At 36.5% G+C, this 23,863-nt stretch overlaps 1 protein-coding gene across 8 annotated transcripts in view; it reads left to right on the forward strand.

Annotated features, from left to right (window-relative positions):
• Positions 1 to 23,863, forward strand: part of LAMA2 (laminin subunit alpha 2) — a 334,549-nt gene that overhangs the window by 92,107 nt on the left and 218,579 nt on the right. For all 8 annotated transcript variants that reach the window (XM_064708035.1, XM_064708043.1, XM_064708042.1 and 5 more), the window contains one exon: positions 6,542 to 6,784. In XM_064708035.1, the coding sequence (XP_064564105.1) occupies positions 6,542 to 6,784 (243 nt within the window). The remainder of the gene's footprint in view (positions 1 to 6,541; positions 6,785 to 23,863) is intronic.

Genomic DNA, 23,863 nt, shown 5'->3' on the forward strand with positions numbered 1-23,863 from the left:
AATAGAGAAACAACCATTTCTGTCCTCCCCTCTTGTCCAGGTTTTAAGAAGAGTTTGGATATTGGCATTTTCATCAATTTTCCTTTTCTCGCAATAGTCTTTCTCCATGGAAAAAAGTGATAAACTTTAGAAAATAAAGAGAAATTGCTTTCTGTTATTATTTGAAAGTATTGTGAAAAGAAATTATTAACTTCAACCCTTTATTCTGGTAAACACGAGGCCAATGATGAGCAGCAAAAATAGTCCAGAGAAAGCAGCTATTCTTTTTGAGGCCTTCACAAAAAGCTGGACAGTTGGTAATGGAGAAAACCAACTGAGAAAATTACAAAGAAAAAAGTTGACATTGACAGAAAATTCATAGGTTCTGACTCCTTCCATTTGGTTTAATGTGTCTCAGATATTCAACAGCTGGACAACTTGAGTACTTTACAGTTTGACAAGGTATAAAGTGCATTCTTTCAATAGACTTTGCGTTTTTTTGATTTTTTTTTTTTTTTTTTTAATGACATCTTGTAACATGAACAAAAGTTGAGAAGTCTTAGTGCAATGTGGTTTTTGTCACAGAGAAGAAAGTGTTCTTAAAAGAACTTGTGCTTCTCCAGCAGTTACCTACATGGAAGGGAGAAAGCTGAGCTTATTCTAAGTTCAGGTATTTTTACAGGTTTTTTTTCATTTTTCTTTCAAATGTATGTTCTGCTGTCCTTAACTGAATGGGACTGAGCATTGTACGAAAGTGAATTTTTGCCTAACTAGAAAAGATTAATTTGCAACTAGTTTGGAGGCACCCACCTTAGAGCTTTTCAAGATTGGCTATAATAAAATCTTTCTCAGTTGTTCACATGAAGTGCTGTGGATATCTTAATTTGCATTACATTTGTAGCTGCAACTTTTTGTAGTTAAAATTTTTCTGGACCGATGATGCCCTGCTAAAATTGCTTTCAACGCTGGAAAAAAAAATCGAATCTATATTGGAATCAATTGTGTCTTTCTTTCAGCCCAAATTTCCCATCTGGTAGCAGAATTTCAGTTGGAAGCAGCTGAGAGGTACAGGAACAACATTGTCATTAAAGGCAAACTGTGGCATGGTGGGAGATGTTCAGCACTCTAAGCTGATAGTAGTGGAATCCTGTTAAGTATGTATTTTTTTCCACCCATGCCAACATTTTCAATTGTAGAAGTTCTAACTGTGAACAGAATATTTGAAATCATGGCCACTGTCTCTCAGGACAGTAATAGAAAAAATATGTGCTAATTGGCCATTTGAGGAATCTGGAAAGCCATTCAGTCTCTAAAGAAGGCTTTTTCTCTGAGTTGGATGTGAGACTAAAATGAGAAGATTAGTTGTTCTTAAATAGAAAATTATATAAACAATCTTGCATCAAAACCGTCTACTCTCTTTCATACATAATAAACCCAAACAATAATCCATAACAGTATCCATTAATTGAAATATTACTGACCTCAGAAATTGGCCTCTGAGAGCACAAGGAACTGTTTCTCAAAACTCACACAATCTGTGCTTCAATTCATGAGTAGTTGAATTTAGTCTGTTTCCTGTCTTAAACCTTTAGGAGAGGCCAATCCAAAACGAGAAACAGTGAAAATGTGATATTTAAGATGTGCTGCATATATATCAATTTTTTGATTTTTATATGTGAATGTCAAGATAGAATTTAATGATTGAGGAACATTTCTGCATGGAGCATGTGTTTATGTCTGTGATTTCTGATTCTTGGTCACCTGTGGTATTAGAATGGCCTATGTCTGTTTTCACATTCAGACTGTAGCAAGGCACAGTTCATACTTCTGAGAGAGTGAAACGCACACATGGCTGCACAGAGCAACATAAATAGACCACAGTGCCCTGTCAGCACCCACATGAACACAAACACAGCACAGCCTGCTTCACCCTCTTCTTCCTCTCCAGCTAATCAGGATTAATGTCTGCTAGGGGCATATGCAACTTGAAGTTAGCTCTTATTCACACATACCCACTGAAGAGAGAGAGCACACCTAAAGAAGATATTTAGAAACAGGATTTAGTGAGAAAATAGGATAGACTTCAGTGATTGAGGTCAGGATTACCATGCTGATCACTCAGCTAGTTGTAGTCAACCGGTTCCTTTTATCTCCTTTTCGCTCTATGTTATACTTGTTCCTTCTTGATCCATCTTGATCTACTTCTATTCCTTCCCCTAAATGGTTCCATTGTAAGTCTCATCCATTTATACAGTCCCCTTAACAGATCCCATAATGAATTCTGCATAGACTTTCCCCTGCTTCTCTTAATGAGGGGCACCCCCCTGTAGCTAATAACCCCTTTAACCTCAGGGAGTTCTGAGGCAGCCTCAGCTCCTCTGGATGGTTTTCACAGTGGGACAAGGGGTGTCTGTAGTGCTTTTTCTACCCCTAGCAGCACTTTTAAATAACTACTTAAATATTTCTGTGTCATGGTAAAGGTCCTATGGTGTGACAGTATTTATACCATCCTGTAAGGAAACTAGTCCTTGCCTAAGTCCTGAGACTGAACTGCAACAATAATCAGCAACATGATATAACAATAGTACACAAGTAGATACAGTGCTTACACCAGATTGTTGATGGAAGCCTCCATTAGGGAAAATAAATTTTTCTGTTGAGAAAATGAAATAGAAATACTTCTGTAGAACTGTGTGGTACCATCTTTTTTCTCTGCTGATATTCTGATTTACATGAATGTTTTCTAACTGAAGGATTTATTTTTTAAATAGAAGCACAAGTGGGAGTTGGACACAATGAGATTTCCTGCTTCAGTAGTTAACCCTATGTAGATTAATGATTCACTTCAGCTCTAGCTGAATAATATTAGTGTAGCAAATTATCCTTTATAGTAGGATGCACTTTTCTGTGTCTTATGAGGCATTCACAAGACGGTACAGTGCTATAACTTATGCAAGTGTTCCTACAATATGTGCTTCATAGTTCTCACTGCTGAGACAATTACCAGTGAAAATGAGACCCAAGACTCATTTTGTTTCTCATCTTGAGGATTATGTTGCCTATAATTTGGGAAAGGTTTAAAGAAGTATTTAGACTATTTCCCTCCCACTCCCATAATTATACTGCTATGGTCACATGAGCAGGAGCAAGTAGAAAAAAGCACCAGCTGTGTTTTGGCAGCTGTGTTAATGATCTTTTACATGCTACCAGGAAGCTTGGTATTGCTCCATTTTCCAGTTTGTATAAGCAAGCTTGGGTCTCTAGGTTGCATTCTGTTGGACTTGTACAAATCCAGGTGTGCTCTAAGATGGTGCAGTTGCTCTGTCAATTGACATGTGTTGGTTTGTTGATGCTTTCTGAAAAAGTGAACCAAGCTGCTCCATCGATTACCCTGGAGGAGTAAAAGCTTGGTGTTACAATGTACTAGGAAGGCTGGCTTTAGAACACTGAACCATGTCCCTTTTTTTTTGATTGTGGAAACAAATGCAACAAAACTCAATGATCCGTTAGACTTTATTAGTTTTCTCATGCCAGTAAGTACTTACTGGTTTTGTATTTGCTAAAACTCCACAATAAAAAAAGTTATTCTTTTATCTGGAGAAGGACAGTTTTCCAGCTGATTGGAAAGTCAGCATTGCTTCCATTACATTGATTTGCTTTGAGAATAATCATACAGCTGCTATTAATTTGAGTCTGTTTTTTGTCACTGCCAGCTTGCTGAGAAAGCCGAGTAAAACATGGCATGCACCATGATGGCTTTTTGCCTCACAGAGCTGTGGTGAGCTGGTAATGCCTGGTGTGGCTGACTGAGCTGGGGCATCCAGCTTCTCATGTCATGCTAAAGCTCTAGCTGTCCCCCAAAGGAAAGGTATTTTTACGAAGCATGGATTAACATCCTGTAATGTCTTCAGCCTAGCCTTGGAAAGATCAGGAATAATATCAACAAGGAAAAATATCAATGTTTGTGATGCATGATGCTTCTGGTGCATCTTCCTTTGTCTGCAGTGAGCATTAACAGACTACCAATTTTTTAAAATACTGGTATTCCAGCTCTGTTTCTCTGTCCAGGAAGTTAGTGGGTTTGCTGTGACAGAAGAGAGGCTGGGACACTAGTAGTCTGAATCAGGTTGAAAACTGTAGCTGAATAGTAGTTAAAATCACCAGCTCTCTATGTGTATTTTTTTATTTACATTAAGAAGTTTTTTTATTGTCAGATTTAGATTAAGAGAAATTACATCTATTCCACTGTGATGTGCAAAATGCTGTTTACTCGCCACTGTGGTTTTTTGTGGTTTTTTGTGGTTTTTTGCAGTTTCATTTACAGAGCATGCTAAAAATAATGAAAGCCAAAGGTGTATATTAAATTGCAGTCAAGCAGTGCTCTATCTGAAGGCAAGAAACAAGACTTCAAACTCATTCTCAGGAAAATATGCAGGAAATGTTATTGGAAGAGGGCTTCAATTTGAAAAATCACTGTACAAAATTTCCCTCTCCCACACAGCCTAGTATTTCAAAGCAGGCAAACAGAAAAAAGACTTCCTGTTGAACACACTTCTTTGCCCCACAGAGCCAGTGCATCCAAGATGTTTGCAGAGCTAAATGTTTTTCTGGCTGTATTTAATAATGAATCTATCATGACATTTTGAAAATTTTAGGACTTCCAAAAAGGAAACTATATATACACACACCTGTGGCTTTGAATTTATTGTGAGATATGTCCTAAACCACAGATCTTCCGTGGTAGAAGCCCAAGCAATGTGTTTAACCTCAATTGTTACCCATTCAACCTATAAGGAACAGTCTTATTCTGAGAAGGTGAGGTAAATTGCTTATGTAAAATTAAAAAAAAAAAAAGTATTTAAAAGTGCTCTGGAATAAAGATGCTATTCTATATTTCTTACATTTCTAAGAGCTTAACTGGGAGGTGGGCAGTTTGGAGAGATTTATTAATGTTTTGCTTGTCTCTGTTTATTGTAAAGAGTATTAGTGACACTGATCCAGGACAGTTAAAACTATAATTGTTTGTGGCCACAGGTGAATATAATACATATATATATGTAAATGAGTTTGAGAGAGGAAAGGGGATTTATGAAAGGGGACAAGTGACTGTATGATTCCTGCTGGAACAATGGAATGAAACAGTTTTTTTTGTTCTCTGGAGTATTTAATGCTATTGAAGAAAAATATTGAGATAATTCTCCAAGTAGGTATAGTTGCAGACATGTTCTTCAGATTGAAATAAATACAGCCTCACTCACTTCTTATTCCACTGAGAAACTTTGGCTGCTAGTGATTTATTTTCCTGACTGAAGTGACTGTGAGTCTTACCACACTTTCAGCATCTGCACAGAAGGCAGGAATGATAGTTGGAGATAAAAATTTTCTTTATCTCCATCATAAAGTGTTCGGGAATACTTGCTACACTCTGCCACTTAACACGTTTCCTATTTTACAGTAATACTGGTAGGTAATAAACATGAATTCAAATCTCCTTACTGTTTCTTTCATTGTTTACTGATCATCTAAGCATTCACAAGAGATTTTGTGTGGATTAAGTCTAAATCTTGCAGCTTCTTTACAATGACTATGCAATACAAAAAGCTTTAAGTATTAAATCATGCATAAATGCCATGATAGCCTCTGGCATCATCATATGCAGACTTATAGCACAGCATCTTAAAAATAATTACTTGATATGTGTTCTGCTTTTCTAATACAAATAGCTGCTGCTTTTCCTTGGCTTCAGTTCTATCTCTGTAGCATATGGCTTTTAGAAGGTTAAAAACCAAACCAAACCAAACCAGACCTGTGTCACTAATGTTTGTCATTCTGCAATTGCAGATGTATTTGTGGTTTGCATTCCAGCAAGCGTGTACACAGAAATAAACCTTGATAAATCAATTGAATGGGCAGGTAAAATGGACTATAATGAGCATTGATTATCTGCTTGCATTCTGTTTCTGTAGTGATATTTGATGTGTCTCTGTCCTGTAAAGCTTATTCATGGTCACAGTGCTGAGTTGGATGAATGTTTTGTAGAATGATTGAAACAAGATTATTTTATAGAATGGTTTCAGCATGATGTGATTATCTTTCAATAGCTTAAAACTATGTTTTTCTTTAACAGAGATAGAGTTGTAATAGTTTGGCAACTCTTAAACATTGTGGAAAGTGTATGTCTATAAACACACATAAAGAAACAATGCCACTCTTACAAATTGAAAATACTTGAAAACAAACTTTGCAAACATGTGGCTGAAATGACAGTTTAGCAATTACCTACTAAGCTATGTGAAACTTAGAGTACTTTGTAATTCTATTTTCAAAGTCTCTATTTGCCTAATGCAACTAATTTTTTTGCTTTCAGAAATGTCAGTGGAGAATTTGTTTCTGTAGTTTTAAGAGTTTCTGTGTAATCCAAGGGCATATTGCATTTCTAGGGGAAAGAAAACCAGTCAAGCATTAGCATATTTACTGTACTTATTTTGGCAGCTATGAAGAAATTAGACTGAATTTTTCATTGTGCATTTAGTTGTATTTTAACAGTTCTTGTGTTTTTCAGGTTTTCCAGATCGCGTATGTTATTGTGAAAGCAGCCAATTCCCCTCGTCCTGGGAACTGGATACTGGAGCGCTCGCTGGATGGCGTGGACTATCAGCCCTGGCAGTACTACGCCATCACAGACAGCGAGTGCCTGACGCGCTACAACATCCATCCCCGGCCTGGAACCCCGTCCTACGTAAAAGATGATGAAGTCATATGCACTTCTTATTATTCCAAAATCCACCCTCTGGAAAATGGAGAGGTAAGATCAGATGGTGTTCCGTATGCAGCATGGCAGGAAAAAACTCCTTTGGTTAATTGGCTAATCTGCCTTCAGCAGAGTGTTTTGGTACAACTGAAAAATGTGGTGAGAATCTATTTGCAAGTTTTAAAAGCTCTTCTTATGTGGTCCTATATAAATGCACACAAGGTTCCCTCTAATAAGAACATTCTACTGAGTAAACCAAGAAGTAAAAGAGTTTATCAGCTAGGCATTTAGTGGTTTCAGACAACTTTACGTGCTTGAAATATGTTCCTATGTCACTTGTGAACAAAGGGGAGAATACTTGGAAAAATCACCAACTCAGTGAAGTAATAAAATACTTTTCTTTTAGATGCATTTTCAGTCCCTGTGTACAAGCCAGGATGTCACATGATAATGATTTTATCCAGAATTTAATTTAATGCTTTAAGAGCTGACCCTCTGCCCCTGTTTATGCTTATTTCTTCTTCTTTCAGAGATCTCTACTCTTTTACACTAAGTCCAGGCACATGAATCATGGACCAGTCATTTGTTCTGATTGAGGGTGTGGCAAAGATGTGGTGGACTTGAGAATGAGAATCTGTAGTTGAAAGAGCAAGGCAAATGTAACACCTGTAGCTGAAAATGCAGCCTTTTCAGTCACTTAAAATGATGAGAGGGAAAGCCATGTGTAACACATTCCAGCTGCATTTTTTTTTTCACAATTTTTTTCCGACAATTGCTCTGCAAATGATATTTTAGCCTCAATATTTATCCCTCTGTTATTTTGTCTGTTCCACTTTTTAATTATTTATTTTCGTATAAATAAGTACGAAATTACTTTCTTCTGTTCCCCTAAACGCAAAGCAATGGTCACGTGCAAAATTGTTAATACAGTTGTTTTTGAGTTCTGGATGTAGATATATATTGTTTGTTTCTGTTCTCAGAAAATTTCCAATGCCAGTTGCAAAAATTTGATGTGTTCTTTCCTTTCCTTAGTAAATTACCTACATCTGGTATGTGGTTTCTTTAAAGACAAAGATGACTTTGAAGGGAGGAATGAATCTCTTCTATTCCACTTGGCAAAGGGGAGTTGTTAGATGCTGGCATACTCATTAAAGGCATGGGATAAACCCTAAGTTAATCTTCCCTCCTCTAGGTAGTTATTAATCTGAGATGTGGCTGTGATAGAATGAGAACAGCTTGAAATGGAAAGCCTAAGTATTAACATTTATAGTGATTGGAAGAGTGAAGTATCATTCAACTGATTATCTTACAATTTTAACAATACTCTTTTCATAAGTAAAGCACTAGTTTCAGCTGTCTGAGTAGCTAAAGGGTGCATTATGAAGCAGCATTTACAGAGAATTAACCCAGGTTAATTCATTTTCATGTTTTTCAAACACATAACATGAAAAATAACATTTCTACCAATATCATATTTACTTACAATTGTGTTGCTGGTGGTATTTCGCTCCTGGTCTTTCAGTGGAACTACATCTGCATATAACTTGTGTTCATTCCAGGAGAGTAATTTTGTTCTGTGAATCAGATAAGGCAGTCATCTTGTAAGAATGATAGGGTTATGAAATGTAAATAAAGTACCTTTGCTTCAAACCCCATGAGTCGCTTAGGCACACCCTTCTGGTGTTCACCCAGAAAACCTGATGAAGTGCACAAGGAACATGCTTGGCAAGCCAGTGGCAATGTCAAGTGTACATCCAATACAATACTGTCTGAAGTTAAAAGTCGTCTAATTTGTCATCTTAGAAAAATCAGAAAATATTCTCGTTATGTGTGCTTTCAATGAACATTTTAGTCAATTACTTTATTCAGTAGGGTATTTCAAAAAATGTTCATTCTAAGCCAAATATTTTTTGTTTTTTAATGCTATTTCTTTTTGCACCAGTAATATTGTCTTGGCCAGTCACAGAATTAAAACCAGCAACAGCTAGAACAAGAGAGCCAAGAAAACAACAACAAATAAACAAAAACCTTTTGTGATTTATCTTCAGATCTGTGTAACTAGCACAAGTTTAAATCAAATGGGAACAAGCAATCTATAGACCAGGAATTATTTGCAAAAAGTAATTTTATTGAATGAGTTAATGGAAAATTGCATAATGACGACTTACAAATGAAAAAACGTAAGAAAATCTCAAAGAAATTTCTCTAAAAGTGAAGACTTGAATGCAGAAAGATTCCTAGCATTCTGGTTTCCCTACTGAGCTATCAGTAACAGCTAGAAGAACAGTGTGTCTCTATACCATACTGGCTGAGGTAGACTTTTAGCAGAGCTGTTTCACAGCATCATGGAATCAGTAAGAATGGAGGGGACCACAGTGGGTCATATGGTCTGAACCCTTTGTATAAGCAGGGTCATCCTAGAGGACATGGCTCAGGATTGTGTCCAGAGAGTTTTTGAATATCTCCAGTAAGGTAGATTCTGCGACCTCTCTGGGCAATTTGTTCCAGTGCACAGTCGCTGCAAAATAAAGAAATTCTTCCTTGTGTTTGGGTAGAATCTCCTGTGCATCGGTTTCTGCTTGTTGTCTCTAGTCCTGATGCTCAGCACCACTGAGAAGAGCCTGGTTCATCCTCCTGCCAGCCCTCTTTCAGATAGTTTCATACATCAATGAGGACCCCTCTGTGTCATCTCTTCTTGAGGCTGAACAGACCCAGTTCCTTCAGCTTATCCTCATAAGAGAAATGCTTCAGTTCCCAAATAAATATGAGTTAAAGCTTTCCAAAACAGTATTTCAAAACAAAAATTAATGTTCTTCTGTCTCCCTATGCCAGAAAAATAGGAGGAAGAGATTATTTCACTTAATGAGTTATTCATTATCTTTTAGTGAACTGATGTTTCTTGCTTTAATAGTATTTAAAAAAATTTTTTTACACTGAGGAAGAAAGACCTGTTTCTGTAAGGAATAAGAGCTGGTGATGCAAGTCTGGTATTTTCAACTAAATAAGAACGCTTATTTTGTTTTTTTTTTTTACTTAAATACTGTATAAGAACGTAACTTCTTTGTTTCTTTATTTCCTCAGATGATCATTAGTTTGAGAACTAAAAGTTAGAGGGTTACCATAGTGATTTTTACCTCATTTCGCTTGTACAGGAGCCTCTGATGTTTACATCCAGTTTGCACCATTTTATTGAAATATTTTTTCTTCTGCTAGACTGAAATTTGTTTCACGGCCTCTTTACCTTGATGACTAGGTGAATGTAAGATTCTGAACATTAGCCTTCAGTGTTGTAATTTTCTTTTCTCTGAGATGCTGCAAGATTTCTCTTAGCAAATGCTTGCTTGAATTAGCACATGTAGGTTATTTGTATTTTGATACATCGCAATCTTCCTTCTTGCTTGCAGTTGTTTCAAAGCTGGGCCATGTGAAAACTTCAGGTGCAACAGATGATCACTATAGCTTGTTAGGAAAATGTGTATCTTTTCATAGAACAAGGACACAGTTTTGTAGGAAGTAAAATTGGAGGAAACAGCATTATTTAAACATGCATAGATTTAGAGTGTTTTGTTTGGACTAGGAGAAAATAAATATTTAAGTTTTAAAAAATTGTTCCATTTTTTCTTCAGTTCTTTGTGCAAGCAGATATTGAAAGTCACATGCAATGGAGACAGTGGAAGAAAAGCTTAATTAATCTGATAGGAAAGCGCTTCATTTTACTAAGAAGGCAAAACTCCTCTCCCCCCTCCTGCCTCACTCCCCCACCAATATTCTGGGAAACACTGAGTTTCTCTAAAATAAGGCTTTCTGAAAGTTTAAAAATTGAGAGTAAGGTGGTGAATTTAATTCCGACATTTTAAAATCTTAATTGAAATACCCAATTGTCTCCTTTGTCTGTCATCAAATAAAGTTATTCTGTCAAAGTTTGTTTAAAAATATATAATTATTTCTGGTGGTGTGGAAGGTATGTAAACTTCCAAGGAAAAGAAATCATTCCTTCTTTGTGGGCAGAATCTGTGGTCAGAAGATGCTGCCTCAAAGGATATTTCTGTGGTTGATTAGAGTTTCGGTTATACAGTGACAATGGAGAGATAAAATCTCAGGATTCAGTAAATATTTCCTTGTAGTGAGTAAGGCATCTGTGTGAGATGCCTTTCATATGTTATTTTCAGTTGCTGAGAATGCTCTATTGACATTTAAATATAGAAAAGTTGAAGGATATAGTATGCCTTGTATTTGAAGGGAAGTAATCTGATTGTAGAAATGAGAATGACACCTAATAGCAGTATACCAAGTGGACCAAATTTCCAAAACATTTATCTGGATTCCTCATATCTAACACAGCCCTTGGTGTTGCTTGATTCTTTTCAGCAAGAGGCATTTGTGAAGCAAATGGTTCATAAAACAGTCTTGGTAATGACTATTGGTTTATTATTAAGGAGGTAATATAGTTGCACGTCTGCTATGTTCCATTGCAGACTGCATGGTACTGCCATGTTCAAAGGTGAAAATTGGAGGCTGAAAGACTTTGGCAAGAGCTGTCTGTGTGAACAATGGAGTTAAAGGTTCTCTCAGTTCTGGTGTCTATCAACAGGGAAATTCTTTCTGTCTCCTCTATGTCTAAGGCTGAAGCAGAGGACTGACAGGAAAGAGAATTATGGTGGAATTAAGTAACCTATCTCCTTGATATTCTGCAAGAAGTCTTTCTATCTCTGCTATTACAGTGGTGAGAATGATACTGCTGATACTGCAGGGAAGGTGATGCTTCAGTTGTGCTCCTTTAAATGCTTAATCTCATAGCTTTCTTGTGATTGTAGCAATATAACTGTAATGTAAAAAACCCCAAAACTCTGTGGTAGTAAAGACAAGCCTTGTATAAGCATGTTCATTAGTGTTTATATTCTTCAAGTGGAAGTTCAAAGTGTGTACTTACCAAGTAAAGAAGAAAAATAAACAGAAACAAGTGCCTTGACAGTGATTTTTTTATTTTGTTCACTTGTTGCCATAGCACTTGAATGCTAGTGTTGTGTCCATTTTTAAATGCATGCCTCAGGTCCCTTGGAACCTCCCCCAGTGTACCAGTACTTTGCTGAGCTTGCCTCATGTCAGTGATACCATGAACATTGAACTCTAGTATTTCCCAATGTTTGCATGCTAGTTTTCTCCTCTTCATACAATAGTGCTTGTCCTGTTGGGTGCAGTCTCAGTGGTTCACAGAGAAGGAAGGGAAGAAAAAGAGACTTAGAAATGGACTTTAAAATGTGTTCCTCCCATAGCTAAATTTAGACTGAGAATGTCAATGCTAAGAGGACAGAGGGTACAAATTTTTGAAGTACTCGAAATTGAAATGTATTCAGTTGCAGACTAAAAATTTTGAGTTTGCTTTTTTTTTCTTACTTAATAATGATACAGATGCTACACAGTTTCTAAAAAAAATTTTTCTGAGCATTTGTGAATTACAGTGTTGTTGCTTCCTTTGTAGTTCTTATTTTTAGATTTATCCTCTCAGCTCCTAACATGTATTAAGTATCTTGTCTTTATTGCAAAATAATTTTCTAAAGTCTGAACTATTATTTCCCCTTGAGTAACAGTGATAGGTTTCAAATGCATAAGATGTAGAAAAGGCATCAACAGTAAAAAGTAATGCCAGTAATATCTTTGTCCATGCCCTCAACTGCAATCACCCTAGACATTTCTCATGCGTATGCTACATTTCCATATATTTGACTTGCATTTCTGTACACTTCAGTACAGTGCTTGTGGTTATGGCATATGTTGTCTTGTACCTGTATTGTGTTGCTATATTTTCACTGGGAAAAAAAAGCTCCATATAAAAAAAAATAGGTAACAGCCTATTATTAATGGATGAAACTGTTCAGAAATTTAAGTGGATTCTACTTCCAGCATCACAGTTTAGACAAAGATATTAGGCAGAGACTAATGAATGCAGTCTGCCTCAGAATCCAAAATAGCTTGGATTTTGAACAGCTTTTTTCAGCTTGACATCTGAAAAGGGAGAATAACAATAATTTTAAGTAATTCAGATTTTTTTCCCAAACAATGAAAGGTAAATTTTTATTTTGATTGACATGAATTGTTCCATGCGATGCAAAATCAAAACATGTTATTTGGTCATTTACTTTTTTTTTTTTCAATCCAAAGACAATGAAAACAAATTCCACAAAACCGTGAATGGAGGACATGTGACAGTCTTTTGCTTAGAATGCAAAAGAAAACTTCAGCAAATAGAGATCTTATGAGATGTAATCCTTGCATCCAAGATGTTCTGCTTCCCAGGTTTTTAGCATACTTTGAGCCAGGCTGTCTAGCTAGCTGGCACAGCTTCATTTTCTAAGAAATAATGAGTTTGGTTTTCTCTGGACTGAAATCCAAGTGTCCCATCAGTTTAGGATCTTTCTCATCCTGCTTTTCCATCTTAAAATGCATAGTTAGTTTTTTGTAGTGATTAGTAGTAGGGACAGCCAACGGAATCTGTATGTAAATGGTGCTTGTTATTAAAGATCTTTCCACTGAAGTTGTGGAAGGGGCTAGCAGCGGGCCTGTTAGCTAAAGGAGCGAGAAGTAAGAAGAAGCAGCTGATAAGGAGCTTTCTCCAAGGCCATAACCAAGGAGATCGAGAGAAGGAAGATATAAGAGCATTCTGCAGCTGGATGAAGCGGTTTCAGAAAGTTAGGTGGAGTCAGAGTAACTTTTCACCAATGGCATGATATTGAATTATTGTGGCCAATAGCTAAGGTAGAAGAAGGGTAAACAACTGGAAAGTGTATAAAAGATCAGCCATTTTCATTAATAAACTGTTGCCAAGAGTTACCAACTGAGACTGCTTGTGGTCTCTGCTTTATGTCGTGACCGCCTTGACTGCGACAGAAGTTAACAGTGACCTTCAGATCAGATCTGCCATGGAGGCTGTTAATCTCATTTTATTCAGGGTTGCATCACTTCAGAGTGAACAGTCCGTGCTTAACACTCTTAAGTTACTCATTAGGGATTACTCATACTCCCTATTGATTTTGGTTAACATTTTCTTTGCATCCCCTCCCACCCCCACCTTCTGGCTACAGCAGCTTCAGGAAGACTTCTGCTCAAGCCATTTTTTTGGATGCTATATTTTTGGATACCATTCGTATATGATTGGTCTTGGTGAAATGATTTGATGATAACTTCTACTTGTCAGTCTTCTTTTTCAAGTGCTTTGAAAGGATGTAGCAACCTAGAAAGTTTCTTGTGTCTACCAAGGAGTGACAATACTGATTTTCTTGCATTCTCCAAGCTTTCCAGTTAGAATAACTACAAAATGAATGGTTTACAAAAAGAAATAAAACAGATTAGAGGTTTGGACAAAGATTTGGATCAACTTAATTTTGTTGCTTTTGGGGTTTTGTCTTTTTTTAAAAAATTGGTTATTTGGCTTAGTACAACTAAACTTGAGTATCTGATCTGAGGAAAAAAGACCTTTAACAATGACTGCCAAATAAATGGATACATCTTAAATATTCTGTTTACACAATGGTATATTGCCTCACTAATGTAAAATTAATGTTTCCTGTTTTTCTAACAGACATTGAAAGATATGTGAAAGGAAAAGGCAAACATTTGACATTTGAGTTCAGTGTCATAGGAAAGTATTGAAAACATAGAATTTTAGATGATTTTGTTGTGCACAATGAGAATTGTTTTTGCAATAATTTATTCAAAACTTCTACAACTAATTTTGCAAGTTGATAATTTCCTACTTACATTATAGTAATATTCGCTGCTATTTTTTGCCTAGGAAAAAGGGAAATTAAGTAATATTTTCAAGTTGAAAGTTCATACTGAACTTGAGTTTCTGATATTTAATACTACAGAAAAAAAGAGTGGATACAAAAATATGAAATGTACTTCTAAAATTATGCTGCAAAGAAGAAAAAAAATGTGCAAAGCTGAGTATAAGTAGTATTGCAGTCTCCCATTATTGTGAAAACAAGAGACAGAATATTTACTGGTACATCTGTGTGGGCCAAGTTGGAATGAAAGTTTCTTTTGTGTAGTTAGACAGCCCACTTTTCTGTCTTGGCACATCTTCTCTCCCTGAGCAGAAACTGATTTTGTAATAGCTACCATTTCTTGAAAGAAAAACTTATTAATCATATGAATCATAAAACTTAAATAATAATGAAGTTGCCATATGCAAAAAACATACTATAAAGAGCAGTCTTTGAGTTTGAAGCCAAATTGATTAGAATATTTACCTTTTTCCTTTGGCATCCATCGTTAATTGACTACAATGCTTACTGAAAAGAGAAGTGTTACGTGTCTTTATGTAGATCTGTGACAGATTTTCCAAATTTTAAAAGGAGGATTCATGCCTGTAAATGTAGTTTATAACTCAACATACTCTTTCAGCATTCCAAAGGGAACTGGTATGCTTAAGTGTTGGTATTTACTTGAATGACCCAAATTTCTCTTGTTTGGATTGGTAGCAGAGTTTTGGACAGTAATAGTTTTCATTCTGAAAGCGAAAGAAGAATAATGGGTATTTGGTGAGGGGTTTTTGTTTTCTGTTTGATTAGAGGAACTGAAGATCCATTGTGGGTGGGGCATTCTTTTTTGTTTGGTTTAGGTTTTATTGTTTGTTTTTGTTTGGTTGGTTTTTGTTTTGTTTCATTGGTTGGTTGGTTTTTTTGGTTTTTTTTTTATTAGATGTTACGATGAAAAATTACTGGGCAAAAGAATAGCGTAATTGTCAAAAAATGATTTTTTTGAAGGACAAATTAGTTAAAAGCCAGGTGGACTACGTGAAGGAGTAACTGTAATTGCTAAAATCTCATTGAAGCAGGGAAATATGAATATATCAGCCTGAGGCCAAATATAGGTATGCTTTCATGAGAGAAGAGAAGAGAGAAGAGAAACAAAACCAAGCAGCATAATTTACCTGGAATTTTCAGTTTAAATGGTAAATGTTACATAAATTCAATAGAAGGAAAGTTAGTCAATTAAACACTGTGGACCAATGGAAAAATGACTCAAAATTCAAACTACTCAAAAATCAAATTGTTTGATTGAGGTCTGGAGTTAAGAACATTTAAATGAAGAAAGCAGAGACATAGTCTGGATAAATAGACTAAGTAGACAGACTGTCTCAGCAAACAACTCTCTGTCAAAGAAAATTGGTATATCATACCTGAGGAAGAGTAGGAAAAGTAAGGGCTGCAGTACTACTTAATCAAGGTGGTGAGACTACATAAAGAGGCTCTGAAGGAAAAAGAAAAGAAAAAAACCCACTATACTTAAAAAGGAAATTATTCCTAGCTTCCCATAGGCTGGGTAACTGTCACAAAGACTGATTTTTTAAATCCGTTTGAATGTTCTTTCAAGAAGCAATGTAATGGTGCAACTAAGATTTTGGGATGCAACTCAAAATGTTGTGAGAAGAGGTGCAAGGCAGGATGGCTCAAAATACTGTTATTTAAAGACTGTTCTGTAAAATGGTAATTATATTCTCACTGTTTAATGTTAAGAAAATTTGGAAAGAGAACAACAAACTGTAAAGCAATCTCTGAGGGTAGAAATATATTACTATATATCCTCTTTTTAAATATGTAGGACTTCATGCATGCTATTTGCAAAAAAAGAATAAATTTTAGAGTATCCAAAAAGGTAGCAGCATAAAATACCTGAATGTTAATAGGCATTAGAAACTGTTAATAGGCATTAAATACATCATTTAAAAGCAAGGAAAATAGGAATTTTGCAAATTAACATAAAATTGTGGTAAGGCAAAAGAAGAGTGAAGAACCAAACTACTGCCTTTTCCTATCAAAAAAATGTCTGTGCAGGAGGCCTAAAAAATCCAAAGAGAAGTGTTTTCAAGCACATCAGAATAATAAAGCTGCTAGCCAAGTGAGATACAGGAGGCGTGCCAAGGACAGCAAATCCATAGCAGGTGGATTCTGTGGCTTGAGCTTCCTATGGAGGGACATAACAAAGTAGCCACAGAAGAGCTTTTCTTTGTTTTCAAAGTTGGAGGATCTTCTGAAGGAAGAGCAGATCCAAAAGAGCAGTTTAAAGGCTGTGGCAGATTTGTTCCCCAGCTTTTATTGCCGATCACATTGTGGGAGATATCCCTGTGGTCACTTGGGGTTGGCTGTCCCAGCTGTGTCCCCTGCTGACCCCTTAAGCACCTCCATACTCTCACCAAGGGAGGCAGGGTGAGAACTAGCTGGAATATCTCTCTGTTATCAATGCTGCATTCATCACAGATCCAAAGCACAGGCTCACACAAGATACTGTGAAGAAAAGCAAAAACCAGCACAATAGTTGACTATACGAGTAATTTTATATCATGTATCATAACTGAAATCTGAAAAATCTGGGCATTTGAGAGTTGGACAAAACCCTCAAAGTGTAGGTTTTTTTTAAATTAAAGTAAGCACTACTATTTTTGTAACTTTCCAACAATTAATCATGATGGGAGCAAAGAACAAAATGCACATTTCATGCACATAATTCTTTAATCTCCTGTGTTTTACAGATTTCTGATTACATTCTTGGCCTGGACTGTTCATTCTGTGCTACTCAGAAGTGGATTTTTTCCCTCCCCTGACTTTTCTTTTAGTAGCTGCTGTAAAATATCTCTGAAGTCTGAATAGGTCAGGTTCACAGTTGGAGAGATATCAAAGTTTGTTGTATTCTGCAACTGAATGTCCTATTTAATCTTTCTTTTTAAATCATTATAAATGGTTTTAAAGGAAATGAATGATTACCATTCACAGGCATCCCATCTGGTATTCAAAAGCAGTCACCAGTTTATGTTCCAAATGACATGACACAAGTTCTGCTAGAACTTTGAGTCCAACGCTATACAGTAATTGTAATGAACTTTTCCATCACAAAGAAAACCAAAAAAGTTTTTTAAAATTGCTTTAGTCTAAAATTCTTCAGAGTTGTGGTTCAAAACAAGAACATTGCATCAATGTAAAGCATATTACCACAGTTTATTTAATGATAACATTCAGGAGCAGATGTACTTGTTTACTGTTTGAACAGCTTAAATCCTCACATTCTCCCTCTTTTACATCAGCAGTTGTTTTTGGCAGCAGTGTGCAACTGCTTACAGCTGTTAAAAGTTCCTTTGGATATTCTTTCTACTGGTCACAATACTGTACTGGCAGCAATTTGTCTGTAATTCCACGGTGGACTCCACAGCGTATCTCATTCAGGAGGGAAAATATAGTGTGAAGTGCCATGAGTTTTTAGGATAATCATGCTGAATGATGAATAAGGGAAATCATAAAATGTTGATAGGAAAGTGGGGATGGGTGTTGTTTGGATGAGGTTTTTTTTAATATTGTTTGGTTTGGTTTGGCATACTTAGAAGCCTTTTAGTTAAATCTGAGGATGAGAATGCTTTTTATTATAATGTCCAAGAAAACATAACTTTCCTTTTTTGCTATTTATTTGAAATTACTTGTCTCATTTATGGTCATTGACCAAGAAGAGGTTTACTACTTTGAGGAGTAGTAAAGAATAAATATGCTTTTTTTGTAATGTCATGTCACTTCAGTGCTTTCTTAAAAAAATAGCATAATTTGGTATTTAATGTGTTTTTTGAGAAATTTTGGAGAATATGTTTAACAGACCACTACATTTCATTCTTTAAGCAAAGAGGTGATCCTGTTTAACTCAGTATTGCCTAGGTATTTCACCTCTGCTTGATCAGAACTCAGACTAACATAATTTTTGTCCTTTGCAGCTTGAGTTGCCATTGGCATCAGCACAAAATACCTTTTTGCTGTCTTACGAGATGAATTCTCACTTCTAAGAGCACTTAGACGAGCCAGCAGAGCACAGACCATCATGGTCGTGTACAGTATTGCAGGCCTTGCATCTTCTCTGAGTCCCCATGGAGTGTGGTAGGCATAACTGTTGCTGAAACTGCAGCTCGATGCAATGTTTCTACTTAAGTACAACAGTTACAACAAGAAAATAAAAACTTGATATTATATAAATACACTTTCAAGGTAATCAAGTTTCTTATTATTCTGTGATTTATAATTAAGTATTGCTCTGACAATGAGCAGTCTGTTTACAAGTATGCAAGATGATGTCTTTGACAAATTGTTTTTTGTCCAAAAATGACAAGCATGAGAATTTCAGGAGCCATAACAAAGCAGTGGCTTGAATAGGCAAGTGAAATTGGAAGGAGAAAAATGACAAAAGCAAGTTAATCAAAACTGAAGCAATGAAGCCCTATTTAGTTTAAGCTGTAGGGTATAGATGTCAATGACACAATAGTATTTGCTAAACAGTTTGTTAAACTGACATTTGCCTGTATTCTTAGGGGGAATGAATTAGTTGAGATACAATCTGACATGCATAGCCCTTGACATTTTAATGCAAGTTTAAGCATTGCATTTCAAGCAGCTCTTGTAATCATTAGTGAGGCACAGAAGGGAGTTGCGCTTTCACTTACTAAACCACTAATTTATTAAGATAGTGGGATGTTTATTAGAAATATAGCAAAATTTGCCAAATATATCATTTCTTGTACACTATTATTATAAATATGTATTTATGAAGAAAAATTGGATGCTGAGTTCTGGCATATGCTTCCATCTACTATTCCAGTTGTGAAATCAACTCTAATGATAGATTAGGTCTTGCAGTAAGAAAACTCACAGAAATTTTGTCTTTAGGGATTAAATACGAGATACCAAGAGATTAATTAATCAGCAGTAATTTTCCATCTACTGCAAATGAGCTATTTGCAACAGATAATTAAAGGTGGTATTGCTTAGGAGAATTACGAGAGCTACTGAATCACCTGTTGAAAAATTTATTTTCAGCATTGTTCATCTTCATATTGATGTGCTTGCATAACTTGAAAATGTAAATCATGGGGTACTTTTCCCATTAGAGCATTTTAATGCTGACATTTCTGTCTTCTCCACTCCTGATTATCAAGTTGCAAGATCTTTTGTGCAGGACAGAAAGTTTTCTTTCCTGTATGCTGCTCTCAGAGATTAGACTTTGGTGAGACGCTGACCTTTCTTGACAATAGTTTAGGGTCAGACACAGAGTGCCAAGATTGAAGCCCACAGTCTTGATATAATGTACAAAATAATCTACTGAGTACTTGAACAAAGGGAGTTCTTTACCTCTACTAGCCAAAATTATTGTAGGATGGTGTTCCCAGTCCATACTTGTAACAAATTACACTAAGTGACTTTCTCTTTTTATGAAAGAATTAAGTCTTCTAGTTTATCATCAGTGAAAAGCATACTGGTTAGTGGTGCTATTTTCTTGAAAAGAAAGTGAGCAAAAAACTCCATGTCACACAGCCACACAGCTGGGGTTTTTTATATCCTGCAAACAGCTTGAGATTGATTGCACTCAAATTGCTTGGCAAAGTAATGGGCTTCAAATACCAAAGCTCTAAGTAGAAAAATACACCACTTGGATTCATACATGGGTATTTTAAATTTGTATGAGAGCATGGTACATACTTAAAATTCTTTAAAACTTTGTTAAAGTGTGTTAATTTTAAGTAACTCAGCAGTTGATGATACACATTAGTGCCAAATGGCAGCATTTTCACTGTTGCATTAACAGAGGCAGCTAACATGATGCAGGTTTGGATATCAGTTCATGCCAGAAACGCACACAGAAGGAGGGGTGGAAAGAGTGGTGTTAGGTGCTCAGCCATGGTGCTGAGGCACAGTCTGGGCACAGTCCTTAGCACTGGCTGCCACAACTCCCCCAGTTCTGCAGAGCCCTCAGCTCAGGCCTAGTTCCAGAGCCAGGATGCAGATTTTAACCTCTGAGACTGCAAGAACTGTCTGGACCTTGCTGGGGTTGAGGGAGAAAGAGAGGGTCCTTGCCTGCAGAATGGGTGATGTGTTTGGGTATTTGTGCCACCAAGTAAAGGACTGCAGAAGGATGTCTGTAGACATCCATTAGACTACACAGTATCAGAGGTGACAAAAGTGAGTAACTAAGTTTTATCTGGCACTCTGCAGCCTGAAGCCACAACTGTACAAGAGAGAGGCAGGCAGAGTGTGTGCCTGTTTTCAGAAATGGAGATTCCCTTGATGGTGAAGACTGCAAACTGGTGACTGCTGACACCAGGAGAGGGGCCCCTTCTTTGCCTGCAGATGGGCAGCTACATGACAATTCAGTGCCTGGTAGCATGCAGGCTTGCAGCAGTGGGCTGAGAGCTCTGTTCAATGAGATGTGAGCCAGCTGTACCTACATAACCCAGGAGCATTGGGAGGAAGCTGAGTGAGAGAAGAGGTGTACGCTAAGTGGTACATAAGGTACCCTTGCAGCAATGAAAGCCAAAAGTATCCTGTGCTACATTAGTCAGAGTCACCAGCAGCTTGAGGGAGGTGATGAGAGCACACAAGAACAGATGAGTCCTGCTCTGGGCTCCTCAGTAATAGATAGACATGGACATGCTGGAACAAGTCCAGGAAATGTTTGGGAAGACAAGCACTTGGAGTCCTTGTCTGTAAGTAGAGGCTGAGAGGACACGGTTTGTTTAGACTTGAGAAGTCCCAGGGAGATTTTGTTAACATTTAATAAGTATTTGATGGGGTGCAGGTTAATACTTTTCTCTGTCCTGAAGACTTATTGCAAGTAAAGTCTAAATAAGTCATTGTTCATCAGTATATGGGAATTATCTACTGCCAGAAATAGCAACAAGTTTCTTAGGCTGTATGTCGCTTCTTCCTTGGCAGAAACCCAATGAAATGTGTTGTGAAATTCTAGTTGTAGGTCTCATCATCACCTGGCTGGAGCACATTGCAAGCCCTTTCAGGTGTCCTTGTTACAGAATAGGATTGGATGCATCCAAGTATATCCCAGTATCCAGACCCAGCAGCTGAGAAAGGTTACCTTGATAATTAATACCAGCCTTTAAAGGGTGTTGGAAAACATGACACTACAGGCATGACAGAAACAAGGAGCTGTGTAGGAATGACTGAGTGGCTTATGGAGGAGAGGCACTATAGATTTAATAAGAAAGTCAGCAGAAATAAAATGGTATATTGGATTGCTGTGAACTAAAATTCAGCACCTAAACTGGGACAGCATCGCTTTAATGTTGTATCAGCAATTGCCCAGAGGTGTGGAACTGAGCTGTTCTTGTTGAAGGAAGGCTAAGAATATAATATCAACCTTCTACAACCCTTCGGCAGACTCTCTAGGTGTCACAATAAAATGTAGTGCAAAAGAGTATTTCTTAAAAACCTGAATGTTCTCAGTGCAGCTGAGATGGTTTGGTTGAAAACAGAGGACTGATCCAGGTCCAAATAATTAAGTGTCAAATAACTATGTAATTACACACACATGCATGCTACATTTTAGAATGGTCCCAGAAATCATACATCATATTTAAAGCATAAAACAAGGAACGATAATAGAGATTAAAATTAACTGGTGTTATTTGTATCTTTTCCTGCAAATGAGGCAAAGAAGTAAGAAAATAAGTTCCAGCAAATGAAAGGTTAAACTGCAATAAAGATGTGAAAAAGATTCTGAGTGACTGAGTTGAAGTAAACCTTTTTTCAGACACATCAGATTCAAGAAATCTGCCAGAGAATTGGTGGGCTGAGAGATGATCAAAGAGTGTTCAAGAAAGATAAGGTCATTGCTGAAAAACTAAATTAATGATTTGAATCAGTTTTTTCTATAGAGACTGTCAGAAGGGTTTCTGCACTGGAAACATTTACAGGAGAGGAGTTGGAGAAACAGTTGCAAACTAGATTGTTAACTGAAGAGGTGCAGAAAAAATGGACAAATTGAATAGTGAAAAGGAACTCAAGGCTAAAATAGGTGAATTATAACAGTTGTTATTTAACTCCTCACTGCCAGATATTCTCAGTAACTGAGGAGCGTGGACCGTTAAAATGAAATACTATTTTTTTAGTAGCATTCTTTAGTCATCCACGGAAACTACAGATCTGGAAGGCTGATACCTGTGCAAAGCTAATTAGTAGTAAAGAAATGAAATGAAGAATAGAGCAGGTAGAAAGATACATTTCTTTGTCCCAATTTCAGAACTGGAAGTATTAAGTTTAGTATGAGGCAGATCTAAAACTAGCAAAGGAAGGATCGCTTTCCCTACAACATGTAAATGAGATGAGAAAATCCTAATTAAGTTATGGTGTAGATATTAAAAAGTGACTTGGATTAAAGTGAGATGGAGTTCATGGAAATACTTTGAGGCTTACCAGATGTATAGAAATTACCTGTAGCTCAGCAAACCCCTGAGGGAGTATTATGTATGCTTGCTTTCATCTTACTATTAGCATGCTGGCTTGGATGCTGTATGAGGCAGACTGCCAAGCTGGATAGGTCTTTTGGTTCTGACATGGTCCAGAGATTCTAATGTACTTGAGATGTCCTTTGAATCTATTTGGTAGTGTCCCTGTTGTTCGGCATTCTTGCAGGCGATCTAAAAAATCAGAAAACTGTGTAATAACAGCATTTGTTGGTAATGCGAAATTTAAGATAATTTGTTCTATTAGCAGCTTATGATACTACATGAAAAATACTATATGAAAATGAGTGTTGCTAAAAGCAGAGTAATAAATGTAAGAAGAAAAAAAAGAATTATGTATGAATGCTGATGGGATAGTCTTAGACTAAATTCTCTTCAGAGTAGAGAACTTGTAACATCCTCCACAGTTCTCAGATAAGAAAAAGTTGATTTATCATCATATTGAATTTTAAAAATTAAAATATGTTGACTGTTCACAATTTTCTCAAATGAAAAATTAGAACACTTTCAATTAAATAATTATGAGTTCCAGCTTTAAAAGGAAAACGAAAACTAACAAAGAACAACCCTGCCAGTGACAGTTATGTTTGTTGGTTTTTTTTAAGAAGCAATTTCCACACATTGGGACAAGAGTATGTAGTGATGAAACTCTGTAGAACTCTAATACAGAAAAGGGCACTTGGTAGATATTAAATACTATGACTCAGATTCATGCTGTAGCTCAGGAAGCCTTTACACTGATTAGTCAGAGGAAGTGATCATATTGTGTTAGAGGGATCAGTCTTGAAATACTCTGTTTCTTGTAGTCTTTCATAACTGTTTTCTTCTGGCCTCTGTTGGAGATTCCTGAA

Source organism: Zonotrichia leucophrys, chromosome 3 (genome assembly GCF_028769735.1).
Source record: "Zonotrichia leucophrys gambelii isolate GWCS_2022_RI chromosome 3, RI_Zleu_2.0, whole genome shotgun sequence".
NCBI classification, from domain to species: Eukaryota; Metazoa; Chordata; class Aves; order Passeriformes; family Passerellidae; genus Zonotrichia; species Zonotrichia leucophrys.